The following is a 19,565-nucleotide window of genomic DNA, read 5'->3' as shown; positions in this document are numbered from 1 at the left end:
AACTTTTGGTTATTAGTGTACTTAGTGTTTGTTTCTAAAAGGGAGTGGTTTTGGAAAATAAAAGATTGAATTAATGGAGATTATGAATGGACAATGGAATTGAACAGGCGGATGAATTTGTTTGTGTGTGCTTCATAATATATTTAGTAGATGAAGATGAAAGTTGTCATACAGTAAAGTATTCGAGGCATGCGAGCCTCGGTGATTTGACCTTGTGGTAGAAATGTTGTGTCTCGTTGCATTGATTTTGACCGAAGCACTGTGGCGACCTTTCGTCCCTGATCTGCTGATTTATATATTCGGACTCTTTTGATTTGTTTCTGACAAGTGTGTATTTTGACTCGGGAAACTCCCACTTCCTGACAAGAAAGAGACTTTCGTATATGCATACATGTCATTCAATGTTCTACTGATAGGTTCGGGCAGAAAATCTACCAAATACTATGGACAATAATCATTTGATCACATACCCTTTTTTCTATGTACGTCATTCGGTTTTCTAATGATGGTGGCATTACCATCACAAGAAATCGTAACCAAAGGCGAGAAAATCTGTTAAATATTTGGAAAAGAATGCCACCCTCTCGTCATAGCTTAGCTGATCAAAGTACCCTTTCTCGTAACGACGAGCATGGAAGGGTCTATCTGAGGACGGAAATTCTCCAACGAGATTGCTGACCCCTAACCACTTAAGAACATACTCCGCGTCTTCCTTAAGGTTATCATATTTACCAATAAAGTCATAATCTATGCTACATGGATTGCAGATCTGGAGTACTGGCAGCCAGTGCTCATTCCTCTGTTCAACAGATCCATGACCAGGCTCTGATATGAATCTGATGAATTCGGAGAAGGTCACATTGTGTCCTCCTGCCTTCGTGTGACCTCGGTACTTCATCTCGATCTTCTGCCCGACATGATAGTGGAAACTGTAGCTACTCTTTTTGTCTTCGCTTTCCAACTTGTCCTTGAAGGCGGACAGTACTCGGTCGAAAGGGTGCCTCGTGAACATGAACTTCTTGTAAGTCGTCAAGATGTCCTTGACAGAGTTCTTGTACTTGGGGGAGAGTAGAGTGGGTAAGGAACTATGGACTCTGAACCTATCGATGGTGCTGATGTTCGTGGTAGGTTCAACTACCCCTGTCAGCTTCATCCAGATTCGTTTCCAACTCGTACAGGCTACCTGGTGAAGGGAGAGAGAGTTTGTGGTGATGAAAAAAATAATTGATTTAAATTGCTAACCATATTGTATTGAAGCTTTCCTTCTTAGAGATCTCCATCCTTTTTTTATGACCCTGAAGCTCTTTCACCCACCTGTATGACCTTCACAAAAACAAAGTATTTCTTCCTGAACGTAGTTCATCTTCCCATAAAATAACCTTCTAATACATTGACATTTTCATTTGTTTCATGAATTTACGACATGATAACTGTATCTTGAATTTTCATGGACTAAATATTCGCAGCCCTACGGTTGGTGACCGCTGTTTTTGAAATATCGCATAGCTATTTTAGGAAGAAATATTAGACTACTATATGTTTTGCATTAGTGTGGGACACTTTCTATGTTATCAGTTTACAATGCTAGGAGGATAACAGTCGCAGATTGTCGGTTCTATATGAAACGCTGAAAGAAATAGAGTTAAAGTTGATAGAGATCTTTGACACGGTCAGTCCATGTGCGCTGCATCTCCAAATGAGGATGAGGATGTTGACGGGATTCGAAGCTGGGCGTTAGAGAAATTGTTTTTCTGGTACCCATCTTGCAGGTATCCGTCGCTGGTCACTCAAATCTATCCGTGTATCATACAATTATGGTAACATTACACATCCCAGCCTGGAGCCAACCTCAGCTTTGATCATTTCCGTCTTATTCGCACACAAAATTCTTCCTCCTTAAACAATGTCCTTCATAGCCCTCATTAGCTTCTCCCTAGCATCTTACGTTTCCAACATCTAACAAACTGCTGCCCCGCTTATACATACATATACCAAAGGCTTTTTCCCCCCACATGGTGGGTAGCCAAAAAGAAAAAGGCATAGAAACCACTCCCATTCATTCCATTTCATATATATTCCACTCCCCTCCACCATCCTCCCTCCCTCTTATCTTGGCACCTCCTGGATGACGGGTCATCCCTGCATCCTGTCCACTGCCCCGCTTATGCTGTCATGAATGTCATGTACTCCTTTGAGACTGAATACAAATCGTAATCTCTCGTTTATTTTTCTCAACTTCCCTGCTCCTCACCTACCTTCATTTCTAGTCTATCTTTGGTTATTCTATCATAAATCATGTTTGAATGCTCTGGAAGCTTGCACCTATTTATCTTGAACAATTCCTCCCCCTCCATCAACATAGTAGGTACAAATTGTGATACTTTTTGTTGGGGTATGGCTTTTCTTTCTTTTACATAAAAGTAGTCGAGATGAAGGAACATTTCAAGGGCCCCACAAATAGTTGAAATATAATGGTAACATATTTACTCAAGATATAAAGCTTCTGTGTCCTTATTAATACAAGGAAAATGAACCGAATGGTGAAAGCTATAAACAAACACACTGTGACACATTTCGTACACTACACCAACGAATGGGTTCATGAAAACGAATCATACCTTCGGAACGTAACAATACAACACTTTGTTGTTGACGTCGATATGGATGTGGTCGAGATGATAGTTATTAATGGGTATACTGATGTTCAGAAGGGTACAGGTCCTCTTCATTGCTGTCCTCAGCTCATCGCTACGTCTTTTGGGCTCTGCAGGGGCGGAAGTGTCCCACATTAGGGCATTTCAAAATTTCCCCTTGTTCTTGTAATGGGTCACCACAAGAATATCCAACAATTTTTATATATGACGATTAAACAAGGAACAGCAAGGGACCTAGGTACTCTATCTTTCGATTTTTTCTATCAATATGACTCGTGACGAAAGTAGGCTTTGGCTTATCTACAACATACAAGGGGGACTGAATCCTTTGTATACACGGAGCCAAACGAAAACAGGGGAAGGTCTGATTATTATGGCCATATATGTATTTACCTAGTTGTATTTTACGGGAAGGGGAGCTATGCTCGTGGTGTCCCGTCTTCATATCTGTGTGTGTGTGTGTGTGTGTGTGTGTGTGTGTGTGTGTGTGTGTGTGTGTGGGTGTGCGCGTGTGTGTGCGTGTGCGTGTATATATATATATATATATATATATATATATATATATATATATATATATATATTATATATTCCTATTGAGAAGAATATTTTCCCTTTGGGACTGATGTTGGGTGGGGAGGAGGACGGTTTGGTGGAGTATTGAGTTTGGTGGTCTGTAAGAGTTTGTTTTGTGATTTGGGTGCGATTTTTTTCTAGATGTGTTGCATAGTGCCGATGTACTATGAAAAGCTTAAAACTATATCTTACCTTTTAAGTTGAAAATCAAAGCATTTACTTCGACCCGGAATTTCGCAAACTATCAACCGCCAAACGAAATACTTTATCACGAGTTCCAGAATTTTGCCAATTCCCATTCTTCACACGATTTCTGGCACCTAGCTAATAAGCTCCCTCCCCCTCAAAAAATCCCATCTTTCTTCATATCTCATTTCTTTCGTAGCGATGTTGCAGATTCCTTTATGAAAATGTTTAACTCTTTGCTGAAGCTTTCACTAAAAATTAGTTTGGACCATTCCGGTTCTGTTCTTTCCACCACTGCCTTCTATTAAAATTTCTTTTAAGGGTGATCTTATGAACTAATTGGTTCAAGACTAATCAGACCTATCTATGACTTTCAGAAAAGTAATATAGAGACATTTTTTCCTAAATAAAATCTTGACTTTGAATCTACATACTTTTAGTTTTTTCTTCTAGAGCGGCCCACTGCTGGTATTTCATTCTTGTACTGTTTTAGCTCTTTTGCCTTTTTTTGAATGGGTGGGAAAATCTATAACAACAAAAGATTAAAAAGAAAGAGTGAAAGTGCAAGTACAAGACTGCTGTGAGAAGGAAAACATGTGGTTAAGATTCACCAGGTAATATTTTTTATTTATATGAAGGAAAAGTGCCGAGAGATTAGAAAATGGCGAATGTAGTTCCAATTTACAGAATGAAGAATCTAGGAGGAATCCCTAAATTACAGGCCCGTGTCCTTAAACACTATCAACAGTAGCACCAGCGTCAAGAGGAAACATCAACAGCAACAACTATCTTTGTATTTCGTCACCAATTATTCACCAGCGCTTCCTCCCTCGAGGACAATATTACGCCGAGATTGAATACGAGAACGGGGCTATGGAACAAAGAGGTTGCTGTAGGTTTCAACAACAAGAGCAGCAACAACAACTACATCAACAGTATTTGATAATCAGCGCTTCTATCCTTGGGGGCAATATGGAGCCGATGAACTGGAGTCATAGTAGTAAAGGGGATAAGTTTTTAAAATCCCAAGATTAATTGCGACAATGATAACTAAAGTCTTACAGGTTTGCAAAAGTTTATAGTATTACCATCATCGTTTTCCTGCTGGTAGATGTGTAGACTATCTTCTGGCGTAACATCAACCGTGTCTGCGGTCCGTAGGGGTGTCATTAAAGCTAAAAAAAGGGCTACAATATCAAGCTAAAGGAGATGCAAGGTGTGGTAGCAACAGCATACGAGAATATGTTCTTAGCTTGGATAAGTTTTTAAAATCTCAAGATTAATTGCGACAATGATAACTAAAGTCTTACAGGTTTGCAAAAGTTTATAGTATTACCATCCTCGTTTTCCTGCTGGTAGATGTGTAGACTATCTTCTGGCGTAACCTCAACCGTGTCTGGGGGAAGATATTATATCCCATTAACCCTTGCTCAATTATACACATGATAAAAACGCATTAAAAATTACTGGTAAATCCTGAAAATAGGTGGCTTTTGAAAAACCCTGAACGTGAAAGAGTTCTTACGTTTCAACACGTTGACGGCCTTGACCGAGTTTGCTAAGGCTATAGGCCATGGGTCAAAATCTATGCAATCGCTTTATAAGAAATTCCTTTGCAAATTTCGCAAGGCAACTATAAATTCTTATGGGCACTTACTTTGGACCACAGCGATGCTAAAACACCAATGTTCCCACATTTTCACTTTCCCTCTAATTAGCTACAGCTAATTAAATTTATGAGTGGAGATTTTAGTTCACACAGTAGACGCTAGGTGGCTACGACTCGGATATTTTCAATTTTTCTTAAACAATAAAACAGATCTGGCAACTCCAAGTGTTTTTTTACGCCTACAAGATGAGGCAATGTATTGATATCCTGGTTGAACTTGACATCTATCCTCATCTATTACCAAAATTGACAAGAATTCTCCTAACTCAAGTACATTCGTTGAATTTAATCTCTGCCACCAGGGCCTCAATCTTTCTAGCTAGCCTGTAGTAACCATTGTTTTGGTTACTACTAGGTTGCCAAGTGCCAAAGAGCTTCTTTAGTGAGAGAAAGGAATGATTGAAAATTCAGTTTTCTCGGAACTATCTATTTAGAAAACAATGTGAAGTGTACCAAATGAGCCCGCTCACTTGGGGAGCGTAATTTTGATGCAAGGATATATAACAACATACTTTATAGCACCACAAATGAATAGGCTTACAAGATGTGATTTACACTTTACAGAATAATAGTGCTAATATTTATAACCATTTACATATATGAGACATAACACAGTATTACATACATATACCAAAGGCTTTTTCCCCCTTACACGGGGGGGTAGCCAAAAAGAAAAAGGCATAGAAATCACTCGCACCCATTTCATTTCCCATATACTCCACTCCCCTCCACCCTCCTCCCTCCCTCCTATCTTGGCACCTCCCGGATGACGGGTCAACCCTGCATCCTGTCCACTGCCCTGGGTCAGAAGCAGTGTCGCAAGACACAGCACATCCACAGCAAGGCCGCTTCATTAAATCGGCGACCCCCCCTCATGCAGAAAAGGAGAAGACGGGGAGAAATCCCTTCGGGCTGCGTCAAATTTTTTTTATACATACTTCCTCACCCCCCATCCCCCACCCACTCCCCCTCATGCATCACAGCCTCATCTATACACAACCCCTCTCCATTCACCCCTATCCTCTGTCCTCTTCCGTCCTTCCTCCACAGACATTCCTCTCTTTTGTAAAGCCCCTTTCACCCCCATCCATCCATCTCATCCTGGGACGCCCCCTCATATTCACTCCTTCCACCTCCGCCTTCCACACTTCTTTTACTAATCTTTCTTCACTCATTCTTTCCATGTGTCCAAACCATCCTAATACTCTTTCATCAACCCTATCTCCCAGTTCCCTTTCCACCCCTGTTCTCCTCCTCACCTCCTCATTTCTCACTCTATCTAGCCTAGTAACCCCTATCATACTTCTCAGACACCTCATCTCAAACACATTCAAACTCCTTCTCTCTTCCTCTCTCATGTTCCATGTTTCTGCCCCGTACATTGCTGTTGGCACAATCATTCCTTCATATAACTTCCTCTTAGCATCCATTCCCAGATGTCTATTTCTCATTACACTTTTTAAACCACCAAGGCATTTACTCGCTTCTCTCAATCTACATTCTCCCTCCACCCCCACTCCTCCCTTTCCTGCCACATTCGCACCCAAGTATCTAAAACTATCCACTTCCTCCAGTTTCTCACCCTTAATGCTCACTTCCAGCCTACTGTCACTCTCTCCCCTTGTACATCTCATCACCTTACTTTTGCCCACATTTATCTTCAGCTTCCTTCTTTCACACACCTTCTCAAACTCTGTCACTAACTTCCTCAATCCCTCCTCTGATCCTGCTACAAGCTCAGTGTCGTCCGCAAACAGCAGCTGGCTCACCTCCCACTTTTCTCCATTTTCTTTAATCATCTCCAACCCCTGACCCACTACCCTTGCATTCACCTCTCGCACCACCCCATCCATGTAAATATTGAACAGCCAGGGTGACATAACACATCCCTAACGAAGTCCCACCTTTACCTCAAACCATTCACTCTCTCCATTTCTAATCCTAACGCAAGCTCTACTACTCTCATAAAAACTCTTGACTGCTCTTAACAGCTTTCCTCCTATCCCATATATCTGCAGTACCTCCCAAAATATTAATAATGGTTATATGGCCATATTTCTGTAATCAAAATTCTAGCAAGGAGGTGACAATACTAACAATAAAGAAAACGACTCTAGTACGAGTATTTTAGAGAGAATGATGGTTAAGGCTACATTATTCACCCCCTAGTGACGAGGTAGGAGGAACAAAATTTTCCGAACGTGAGCCTTGGTGGCAAATGAAGTATCTGCGACTTTGGTGTAAGGTATGGTCGTGTCCTCACGGAGCAGATAGGCCGGCTTGACACGATCGATGTTGACGAATTCCGGCATACCGTTCTTCTCTATGGTAATCGTTTTCCTAGTTAAAGTTTAAGTGGTTTCTTCACGGCGTCACTTCTAATGAACACATGTGCGCAGGTGTCGTGGTCTTGACCAACAAAAGTCTTGAAGGATGGCGTACGAGGCTGCATCGGTTGAAGAGAACGTACATGATCTGTCAGTTTTGCAGTGTTGTCCTGAAGATGACATGAAGTAGAGTCAGGGGCAGGGCCAAGAGTTGACCAGGTAGCTTGAGGGTAGTTCCATGGACGAGTTTGGCAGAAGAATGTTGCAAGTCTTATTTGAAGGACGTACTTATACCCAGAAGGTCAAGAGGAAGGGCTTGCGACCAGTCGTCTAGTTGGACTGAGGCTAGGGAAGATTTCAGTTGACAATTAAATTGTTCTACAGTACCATTAGCTTGCGGGTGGTAACTTTTAATTCTGATGCGCCGGATGCCTAGAATTTTCATCAATTTGTTCCACACATTGGACTCAAACTGGGCGCCACGGTCGGAACACCGAATCTGGAGATCCAGGTGCTGATGTCAGCCAAGGGGGCAACTTCAGGCCAACGGATGAAACGGTCGACGCAGGTAAGTAACGGTAACCGTTAGAGAAGGGCACTAGACTAACAAGATCAATTTGCACATGTTCAAATCTTGAAGAGACTGGAGTGAAGGTTGCAGCTGGAGAACGCGTGTGACATAATACCTTCGAACGTTGACACTGTATACATGTGCATGCCCACTGCCTGAGATTTTTATTGATGTTAGGCCAGATGAAACGTAATGACATCATCTGGGTTGCTCGGATGCTAGGGTGAGAAAAGTTGTACAGTTTATGGAAGACTGGCAGGCGATAATTCTTTGGAAGAAAGGGACGGCTGGTTTCAATAGAAACATCAGCGTAGATGTGCACATCCGTGCCTGGGAGTAGGATCTTCTTAAACTGGAGCGCAGGGTTGCTCAATAATCCTTGCAGTCCTGGGTCGGCTGTATGGTCGGCAGCAATGGCAGCATAGTCGATAAGGGAGGATGTGACTGCAGATATGTTGCGAGAACGGGCATCCGCTGGGGAATTGTCGGCACCTTTGATATGGCGGAGGTCTGTGGTGAACTGTGGAATGAAGTCAGTGTGACACAGTTATCCAGGGGAGCAGGAGGATTTGTTGTTGAGAAACGTGATAGTGAGGGGCTTGTGGTCGGTGTAAGTGTGAAATTTACGACCTTCCACAAAGTATCGAAAATGATTGATCGCTTTGTAGATCGCTAGGAGTTCTTTATCATAGGCGTTGTATTTGTATTCCTTTTTGCTAAATTTCTTAAAGTGAAGGGTTTTCAATCACCTTGGACGTGCTGCTGATGGACTGCACCAATGCCAATGCCGGAAACATCTGTAGTGATTGAAATGTCGGCGTCCGGGTCTGGGAAACAGAGCGGTGAAACGTCAGTGAGGGCTTCTTTAGCTGTCGTAGAGGAGTCTTCCTTTTCCGGTGTCCAAACTGAGGTAATGGATTGACTACGTTTACAGGGCTAGATTGGTTGGAGCAATAGAGAACAATGAGGGATGAAACGGTTGTAAAAGTTTACCATTCCGAAAAACTCCTCGAGTTGGCGCTGCGTGGTAGGCTTCGGGAAGCGATGGATAGACTCACATTTGTCTTGGAGGGGAGCGATTCAGTATGAAGTGACAGTGTGACCAAGAAAGGTGATGGAGGAAACACCAAACACGGATTTGTCATGTTGATCTGTACTCCGTATTTCTATAGACGAGTTAGAACTTCTGTATACGTCCCATATATACGTGAGCATACACCCAGTCATATGACCCACTTACATCCTCACCCAACCACCCCAAACTCACACTATTTCCTGTCTCGAGATTGCTGAGCTAAACATCACGAGGTCCAATGCAACACACATCTCGCTGACCCAAGCAATCTCTAGCATCGCGACAGCCAGGCAACACACACACACACACGAACGCACACTTATAAGTGCAGTCGACCACCAACTCATAACATTACAGAACCCAATAACAACGAGCTTTTCCCCCTTGGAAATATTATATAATAAATAAATGGGATGTAATTAGTAATTAAGTATGAGAATATTGGTTGTGGGAGGCCGAATACTCCCATTGAAAACAGTGTAAGTACAATTGCTAGCACCTGGAAATTTTGCATATCTAGCGTTTCCGCCGAACGAAACTGAGACGCACCGGGGAGGACGACCAGTTGGTGCGATGACAGGTATTGTGCAAAAGGCTAGTGATAGAGACAATTAACTGTATAAAATAGAAAAGACATGTAGTCAATTTCAGTGTATTGTGAAACAAGTGAATCCTTTGAATAAAGGAAAGGAACTTACTACGAGTTTGGATTAACCATCCCGACTTCTGTAAAATGTATCCTTTCAGCACCAGTTAAGGATACACTTCCCGTAGCTGTTGTTTGTGCATCACTGGGTCAGAGATGGTAATGGGATCATCGATGTATGCAAAGCAAGGAAGTTGGTGTTCGAAAGTAGGTCGTAAAGATGAAGCAGCGCGGAGGAGGTACGAGCACTTTGCGCCATTAATGTTTGTTGCTGGGGTTTAAAGGCATGGTGCTTTACACTTTTCGGAGGAAGTCCCAAACTTCTGATGGTAGAAACATACCGGAGAGTGGAAAGTACGGTTCCTAGAGCGTGATCTTCGCCGGAAACTGTCTCGAGAAAAAGAACGGGAACGTGAGTGGTTGTCGAGCTGTTTCTGCATCTGCTGGAGAAAATTGGGAAACAAGATCGGCAAGTTGCTTGGTGTCTTGTGCAGTGACGGTCGAGACGGCAGACGACTGTGCTAGTGGAAGAATTCCTATAAATTTATCGGCAAGGTTGGCAAGTTCATCGACGGTAAGGGTGTCCTTGACGTCGAAAAGGCTGCGTTGGGTCGCAGGAAGCAGCCGTTGGTAGAACAGTTGCTTGAAAACTTCCCTGTCAAAGGAGTCGTATTTATCTGCCAACAGTGTTTTCATGCGTCGAAAAGGATCGGAGGGCCTCTCATTGTCGAGTTCTTCTCTGGCGAAGTGACAGCATCAGCCTGTTTAAACATACATACATATACCAAAGGCTTTTTCCCCCTACACGGGGGTTAGACAAAAAGAAAAAGGTATAGAAACCTCTCCCACCCGTTCTATTTCCTATATATTCCACTTCCCTCCCCCTCCTTCCCCCCCTCTTATCTTGGCACCGTCTGGGGTATTGGCTGCATGTTATTGTGGCAAAGTAGCATGCAGCTGATACTTTAGGGTCTATATGGGGCGCCCCTACGGACCAGAGTCACACATCATTTTGTCTGTGATAGAGGAAAACTCTGTTCATAGAGAAATGATGATATTTTTATACTACGACTATCCCTCCGTTATGCTGTCCCCCAACCCCTTGTTACTCTCCTGCACCATTTCGCTGAATATTCATTTCTTTTTTTCGCCGACCCTGTGGTGGGGGAAGAGAATGCTACCACCAAGTCTTTCCACTTGAGTCGTAAAAGGCGAAAAAAAAAAAACGGGACGGGGGATGGGATTAGGAGTCCTACTACCTGTAGCCTCAAAAGGGGACATTCCTAAAAGAAGAAGAAAAGGCCCGTTTAAAGGTAAGGGTAAACTGAAAACCCCTCCAGTTAAGGTAAAATTCTGGGAAGGCAGTTAATTGTTTTCCGAGGCTGGTAACTGACTGGGATCTTCCAGAGGATTTGTTATTTGATCTACGCGGATCTGTTACCTATACAGCCAAACGGAATGTCAGAATGTAAATGTTCATTATAACGTCTTTAAATTGTTGAATAAATCTGACAATGCTCTGCCCCCTAATGCTGATAATCTAAAATAGCATTTTAGACGAGCATGGTATCAGCTTGCTATCTGCAGATGCTTGAAAAACTATATAAATACACCTAATCTTCCAAATCATGGTTGACAATTAGAAGATGGAGCAGTGCTCAGTTATGTGTGGATGCTAAATCTTCCAACTCCATCTGAGGATATTCTGATGGATATTATGTGTCAGAGGTGTTCATGCAATGACCAGACTTCTCTTGCAGAAATAAAAAGCCCTGTACTGACCTTTGCCAATTTAAAGATTGTGACAACAACAACTCTTCTCAATATACATACATACATATACCAAGGCTTTTCCCCCCTTACAAGGGAGGTAGCCAAAAAAGGAAAAGGCATAAAATCATTCCCACCCATTTCATCCCTGAATACACTCCACAGCCCTCCACCCTCCCTCTCATCTTAGCACCTCCTGGATGACGGGTCATCCCTGCACCTTGTCCAATGCCCTGGGTCAGAAGCAGTGTCGCAAGACACAGCACATCCACAGCAAGGCCGCTTCATTAAATCGGTGACCCCCCCATCTCCGTCCCCCCATGCATAAAGGAGAAGACGTGGAGAAATCCCTTCGGGCTGCGTCAAATTTTGCTCACACATAGTACCTCACCCTCCATCCCCCCGCCCATTCCACCTCATGCATCACATCATCATCCATTTACAACCATTCTCCATTCACCCCTGTCTTCTGTCCTCTCCCGTCCTTCCTCAACAGACATTCCCCTCTTCCCCAAAGCCCCCTTCACCCCATCCATCCACCTCATCCTAGGACGTCCCTTCATGTTCACTCCCTCCACATCTGCCTTCCATACCTCTTTTACTAGTCTTTCTTCACTCATTCTTCCCATGTGTCCAAACCATCCTAATACTCTTTCATCTACCCTATCTCCCAACTCCCTTTCCACCCCTGTTCTCCTCCTCACCTCCTCATTTCTCACTCTATCCAGCATAGTAACCCCCATCATACTCAAGATGGTAATGAAAATATATACAGCAATGATTCTGACGATGATGAAGTAGAAAAATTCGAATAGAATTATGCAATTTAATTACTTCTTTAGATAAGATTAATTTCCTTGATTTCTCTGACTGGACTAGCTAAGAAAATTGAGGCCTTGGTGCCAGAGATTAAAAGTAACTAGTATATTTGAGTTTGGGAATTATAGTCAATTTTGGTATTAGATGAGGATAGAGTGTCAAGTTTAACCAAGATGTTGATCCATAGCCTCATCTTGTAGACGTAAAATACATTAGGAGTTGCCAGATATGTTTTATTATTGAGGAAAAGCTGAAGACACACGAGCCGTTCCTACCTAGCGGTAACTGTATGAACTAAGACTTCCACTCGTGAATCTAATCAGCTGTAGATGATCAACGTGCAATTGAGAATGTGGGAACAGTGGCGTTTTAGAATCACTGTGGTCCAAACTAAGTATCCACAGGAATCTAAAGTTGCCTCGCGAGAGTTGCTACGGAAAGTCATCGCACGGTCTACGAACCCTTTGGAAAACGACTATGCAGTGGAGAACAGAACTTAAAGTTGAAAGGGTTCCAAAGATTTGGGATATCTATACTGTTCTGGGACATCGCAGTTATACCCTTAATAAGAACTTGCAGTTGTAGATGATCTTAAACTATCGGAATTACTATTAAGATCTGCAACGCTGAATAAGTGTTGATCATCAACATCTGGGGCAAAAATGATGATGAAAAGAATAAATAAATGAATAAATAAACAGATAAAAATAGATAAGTAAATAAATCCTTGTATTCTAGATTTAGTCACTACTTAGGTTTCGAGACTACCGCCACCTTATTCTTCCCATATGTTTACACCGTCTCAACCCACAAGAAATACTGTTAATCAAGGGCTTTAAGATGAGAATACTTACAGACTTGACGTGATTGAAAGAAGGCATAAGATATGCAGGAGAGACTGACAAAGAGGAAGACCAAAAGAACATGGCGCAACCTCTTCCACGAATATCTGTAAAAAAGAAATAAAATTTATATATATGTATATGTATATATGTATATATTGTGTTTATAATCTGCTGAGTGCCTAGATTATAGGTAACAAGTTTCTATAAAACGAGGTGGTTTAAGGGTAAAACAGATTAACAGAACATAGTTTAACGCTCGCATGCGCGCGTAAATATACACACAGGGATTGATTTTTTTTTTCAAATTGCAAAAAAGGCTTATTCAGTATTCGCTTTACTTACATACATACATACATATACCAAGGCTTTTTCCCCCTTACAAGGGGGGTAGCCAAAAAGAAAAAGGCATAAAATCATTCCCACCCATTCCATTCCTGAATACACTCCACACCCCTCCACCCTCCCTCTTATCTTAGCACCTCCTGAATGACGGGTCATCCCTGCACCTTGTCCACTGCCCTGGGTCAGAAGCAGTGTCGCAAGACACAGCACATCCACAGCAAGGCCGCTTCATTAAATCGGCGACCCCCTCTCCGTCCCCCCATTGCATAAAATGAGAGGACGGGGAGAAATCCCTTCGTGCTGCGTCAAATTTTGCTCACACATACTACCTCACCCACCATCCACCCGCCCATTCCACCTCATGCTATCACAACATCATCCATATACAACCACTCTCCATTCACCCCTGTCTTCTGTCCTCTCCCGTCCTTCCTCAACAGACATTCCCCTCTTCCCCAAAGCCCCCTTCACCCCATCCATCCACCTCATCCTAGGACGTCCCTTCATGTTCACTACCTCCACATCTGCCTTCCACACCTCTTTTACTAGTCTTTCTTCACTCATTCTTTCCATGTGTCCAAACCATCCTAATATTCTTTCATCAACCCTATCTCCCAGCTCCCTTTCCATCCCCGTTCTCCTCCTCACCTCCTCATTTCTCACTCTATCTAGCCTAGTAACCTCCATCATACTTCTCAGACACCTCATCTCAAACACATTCAAACTCCTTCTCTCTTCCTCTCTTATGTTCCATGTTTCTGCCACATACAGTGATGTTGGCACAATTACTCCTTCATACAGTCTCCTCTTAGCATCCATTCCCAAATGTCTATTCCTCATTACACTCTTTAATCCACCAAGGCATTTACTCGCTTCTCTCAATCTACATTTTACCTCCACTTTCACTCCACCTTTCCCTGCCACATTTGCACCCAAGTATCTAAAACTATCCACTTCCTCCAGTCGCTCTCCCTTAATGCTCACTTCCAGTCTACTGCCACTTTCACCCCTTGTACATCTCATCACCTTACTTTTACCCACATTTATCTTTAGCTTTCTTCTATCACATACTCTTCCAAACTCTGCCACCAACTTCCTCAATCCCTCCTCCGATCCTGCTTTACTTACTTTACATAATGAAGGGAGCTTAAAAAGATGCCTTATACATAGCCTCTCTAAACCTGACCTAACTGTGGAGTTGCTTCCCCAACAATGTCACCCAAGTGCGGTGTGAAAAAGAAATAAACAACACGGGGAGCAACAGCCCTCCCAAAATCCAAAATCCCTATGTTAACTCCCGCCCAGCCTCTACCTAAACTCGAGACCTCTCTACAGTAGTAACACTAGAGCAAATGTCCACTCTGTCTAAAGAAGGTAATATTTGATGTCGTCGGCATTGCATAAACACGGCAAAGGAAAGCGTTTATTCCTGACGTTCAGAGTTTATATACTTACTTTGCGGCTCAAGGTGGTTTGCGAGTTTCAGTTTACCTACCACTAAAATTATTTCCAATTTCTCTGTCTTTCCCCAAGACAAAGCCTCCTACTCATTTTCTAACTTTGTTGGTTGAGGATAAGAAGAATAGATATTCCACGTAACCTCACGGTTACACATCAATCCCAGTCTCCATCACCAAGTCTCCTGCCCATACCTCCAAAGCCACGACGCCATGAAATAGATATTCCTAATCGCCCGGTGGCAAAAAGCTCTTTTATACAGTACTATCTTTTCATTTCCTTACAGACATTCTTCCCCTCCCACAAAAACCGATCCCGCGCAAGCGGGTGGTCTTACCTTGCAAGTCGCAAGTCGCATTCCTTTGAGAAAGTCAATAAACGAAACGTCAGGAATAAACGCTCCACTTCCAGTCCATGTTTCCTTTGCCGTGTTTATGCAACTTGTTCACATGGATTTTCATTCGTCGGCATTGTATACATAAGATATCACAAGCATTGATTACAGCTCTGAATCTGTCTGCTCGCCCACATATGTGCATGTATTATGAATTATTTTCCCTAAAAAAAGTGTAGACTCGGGGGTTATTTGATGCAGGTTTTTAAGACTGAAAGGAACTGACATCAAAAGAGACGAAATTTTCACATTGAATGCAAATAAGACAAGAAATAATGGTCTCAAACTATCAGGAAGTAGATTTAATTTGAAAGTGGGCAGAAACAACTTCGCCAACTATGTAATAAGTGAATGTAATAAACTTCCTGCAGAGGTAGAACAATGTAGTACAGTTTATAATTTTAAGATTTATTTAGATAAACACTTAAGAAATATGCTGTAATGCCTATAATTTATCTTATTTTATCTATTTATCATTAACTATTCATTATTATGAATTATTCATCATCCTTTATCATTTATCTTTTGTCATTATTTATCAGTGCGTTGGCACCGAGTGAAACTAAGTTGAAAGGTAGGAACGAGTTTGAGTTTGGGAGTATGGTTAGGTGGGTGTATGAAGTGAAGAGAGGATGCGGGAGAGAAGGGTTGGCTATGCAAGTAAGTGAAGAGATAGGTAAATGCGTGGAGTGGAAGGAAGTTTCTTCAAGGTTAATGTGGATGAAGGTGAAACTGAGAAGGGAGATGTGGGTTTTGTAAGTGCATATGGTCCTAATAGTGAGAAGAGTGTAGAGGAATGGGAAGCTTTTTAGATAAAATTAAACGAGTACATAGAGGGTTTAAATAGAAATATCAGTATAGTGGTATTGGGAGATCTCAATGTTAGGGTTGGGAATGAACCAATAAACGGAGTGGTTGGGAGGTGTGGACTTCAAGGAAAAAATCACAGTGGAGAGATGATGGAGATGTATCTAGAGAGTTGATTATAGCAAATACAAGGTTTAGGAAGTCGAGCATAAGTACACATGGAAGAGGGTGGTGGATGGAAGGGTGGTAGATAGGGTTTTAATGGACTATATGGTGGTAACCAGGAGAAAAGTTGAAATATTTTTTTATGTACATGTTCTAAGGGTGGAAAGTAGGCTGAGAGTGGAGAATAGATGGAGAAAGGGGAAAAGAACAGACGATAGTGAGGTACTTAGAGTAAACTGTTTAAATGAGAAAGAAAAGGAGTTTAAAAAGAAGCTAAGAGAGGAGTGGGAGGGAGTGAAGGATAGAGTAGAACTAGGAATGGAAGAGGAATGGGAATGGTTCAAGAAGGGAGTGACAAGGTGTGCAAAGTTGCTGTATTGAACAAAAAGGACGGGAGGGAATAGAAGGAAGGGTAGTGAGGGGTGGGATAATGAAGTAGGTTTTAGAAGATAAAAAGCATTTACAAATTGGTTACAAAATGGGACGAGAGAATCATATGACGGGTACAAAGAAAAGAGAAGAGAATAAAGCATGAGATAAAGGAGGTAAAGAGGAAAGCAGATGTGAAATGTGGTAAGAGTATGACAAATTTTTGAAAGTAATAAAAAGATATTTTGGAAAAAAAAATTGAGGGAGTAAGAGGAGGCGAATCAAGTAAAGAAAAGGTGCAGATGGAGAGATGAAAATAAAAGAGATGGCAGTAAGAGGAAGATGGGCAGAGTATTTTAGGGAGTTGCTAAATGTGAAGGATAGGGAGGGAATAGTAGTTGCAGTGAGAATCGCTAAGAAAATGACAGTGATGAATGAGGAAAATGGAGAAATAAAGATGATGTAAAGCAGTTTTTAAAATGATGAAAACAGGTAAAGCACCTGGGTTCGGTGGGCGCCATACGGAGTGTCTAAAAAAGGGAGGTACAGTGATGGTGGACTGGCTGGTGAAGTTATTTAATGTTTGTCTAAAAGAGGGTAGAGTACCGAACAACTGGAGGAGTGCCTGTATAGTTCCACTTTACAAGGGAAAAAGGGGAAATGTGAGTTTAGTAGTTTCAGAGGAATCAGTTTGTTGAGTGTAGTTGGGAAGGCTTATGAAAGAATTTTGATTGAGAGGATTAGGAGAGGAACTGAGGGAGTAATTGATGAGGATCAGTGTGGGTTTAGGACAGGTAGGGGTTGCGTGGATCAGAAATTTGAGGTAAGACAGATATGCGAGAAAGCTTTAAGATTAGGTAAGGATGTGTTTTGGGCCTTCATGGATTTAGAAAAGGATTATGTCAGGGTAGACAGAAAAGTACTGTGGAAGGTACTGCAGATATATGGGAAAGCTGCTAAAACAGTGAAGAGTTTTTATGAGAGTATAGAGCCTGTGTTAGAATTAGAAATGGAGAGAGCGAGTGGTTCGTGGTAAAGATAGGATTTCGCCAGGGGTGTGTTATGTCGCCTTGGCTGTTCAATTTATACATGGGTGGGGTTGGGTGGGGTGGGAGGTAAACGCAAGGGTATTGGGCCGGGGATTGGATATGGTTAAAGAAAAAGGAAAAATGGGAGGTAAACCAGATTTTCCTGACGACACTGAGCTTATACCTGGATCAGAGCAGGGATTAAGTGACAGAATTTGGGAAGATGTGCAAAAGAAGGAAATTGAAGATATAGGAGGGTAACATTAAGGTGATAAGATGTATATGGGGAGAGGATGGTAGCAAAATGGAAGCGAGTATTAAGGAAGAGAGACTGGAGGAAGTGGATAGCTTTAAATACTTGGGTGCGAATGTGGCTGGAAAAGGAGGAGTGGAGGTGTAAGTAGAATGTAAATTGAGAGAAGTAGATGCATTAGGAGATTAAAAAGTGTAATGAGAAATAGTCATTTGGATGCTAAGAGGAGATTGTATGAAGGAGTGATTGTGGCGACAACACTGTATGGGACAGAAACATGGAACACGAGAGTGGAAGAGAGGAAGAGATTAAATGTGTTTGGGATGAAATGCTTGAGAAGTATGATAGGAGTTAATAGGTTGATAGAGTGTGAAACGAGGTGAGGAGAACGGGGGTGGAAAGCGAGTTGGGAGACAGGGTTGTTGAAAGAGTATTGGGATGGTTTAAACACAGGGAAAGAATGAGTGAAGACATTTTAGTAAAAGAGGTGTGGAAGGCAGAAGTCTAAGGAGTGAGTATGAGGGGGTGACCAAGGATGAGATGGATGGATTTGGGAAAGAGGGGCATTTGGAAAGGTGCATTTGGAAAGAGGTGAACGTCTGTTGAGGAAGGGAGAATGGGGTGAATGGAGAATGGTTTTGTATGGATGATGCTGTGATGGATGGAAGGAAGTGGTTGGGGGATGGGGATAAAGATTACATGTGAATGATATTTTGACGCACCTCGAAGAGATTTCTTCCCGTCTTCACTTTTTCTGCACGAGAGGACGGAAAGATGGGGGAGGGGGGGGATCGCTGATTAAATGAAGCGGCCTTGCTGTGGATGTGTTGTGTCTTGCTACATTGCTTCTGACCCGGGGCAGTAGGCAAGATGCAGGGATAACCCTTCATCCAGGAGCAAAGAAAAGAGTGAGGGAGGGGTGGTGAATGGGAGTGTAATATGTGGGGATAAAATGGGTGGGGCTGGATTTATGCCTTTGACTTTGGCTACCTCCCTTGTAAGGGGGAAAAAGCTGTTAGTATAGGTTTGTATTTTATCTATTAATTTTCTATTATTATTATTATTATTATTATTATTATTCTATTTTTTTTCGCATCCAACCCAGTTATGGACCAAAAGGTCTCCTGTCGGCATGCTCTTACTTTGTAAATCCTTTGTGTGTGTGTGTTTTTACCTAGTTATATTTTACGGGAAGGGGAGCTATGCTCGTGGTGTCCCGTCTTCATATCTCATTTTATCTAAACTATTTTTAAATTCATGTATTGTTTTTTCACACACCACTTTTATATCTAACTTGTTCCAACTGTCTTTTACTCTGTGAGGAAAGCTGTTCTTTTTCAGATCCCTTCTATAGCTGTCTTTCTTGATTTTCTTTCCGTGTCCTCTTGTATTTTTATCATCCCACTTTATTAGATCCTATCAATAATTTCTATGCCTTTCATGATTCTGTAAATAGCTATCAAATCTCTCTTCTTTGTTCTAGTGTCTGTAGCTCAAGTTTTGCTAGTCTCTCTTCATATGATAGTTTTGAGAGTGTTGGTGCCAATTTTGTAATTGCTCTTTGTATTCTTTCAATTTTTTTATACATTTTTTTTTTGTACTTGGTGACCACAT

The 19,565-nt window shown here is 42.0% G+C and overlaps 1 protein-coding gene across 3 annotated transcripts in view; it reads right to left on the bottom strand.

The window, feature by feature from the left end:
- The window catches only part of LOC143036706 (carbohydrate sulfotransferase 11-like), a 244,713-nt gene that overhangs the window by 116 nt on the left and 225,032 nt on the right, over positions 1 to 19,565 (bottom strand). Inside the window, exons 2-6 of one of the 3 annotated variants that reach the window (XM_076204332.1) lie at positions 13,145 to 13,239; positions 4,750 to 4,809; positions 4,502 to 4,588; positions 2,619 to 2,764; positions 1 to 1,183 (exon numbers count right to left, since the gene is read on the bottom strand). The exon at positions 1 to 1,183 is cut by the window's left edge and continues 116 nt beyond it. In XM_076204332.1, the coding sequence (XP_076060447.1) occupies positions 521 to 1,183; positions 2,619 to 2,764; positions 4,502 to 4,588; positions 4,750 to 4,809; positions 13,145 to 13,239 (1,051 nt within the window). In that variant the 3' untranslated portion in view covers positions 1 to 520. The remainder of the gene's footprint in view (positions 1,184 to 2,618; positions 2,765 to 4,501; positions 4,589 to 4,749; positions 4,810 to 13,144; positions 13,240 to 19,565) is intronic. The other 2 variants (XM_076204333.1, XM_076204334.1) reach the window with 2 other exon arrangements.

This window comes from Oratosquilla oratoria, chromosome 21 (assembly GCF_046742065.1).
Source record: "Oratosquilla oratoria isolate Oo_2021 chromosome 21, ASM4674206v1, whole genome shotgun sequence".
NCBI lineage: Eukaryota > Metazoa > Arthropoda > Malacostraca > Stomatopoda > Squillidae > Oratosquilla > Oratosquilla oratoria.
The sequence above is the reverse complement of the archived record's forward strand: the minus strand, read 5'-3'. Positions and strand labels throughout refer to the sequence as shown.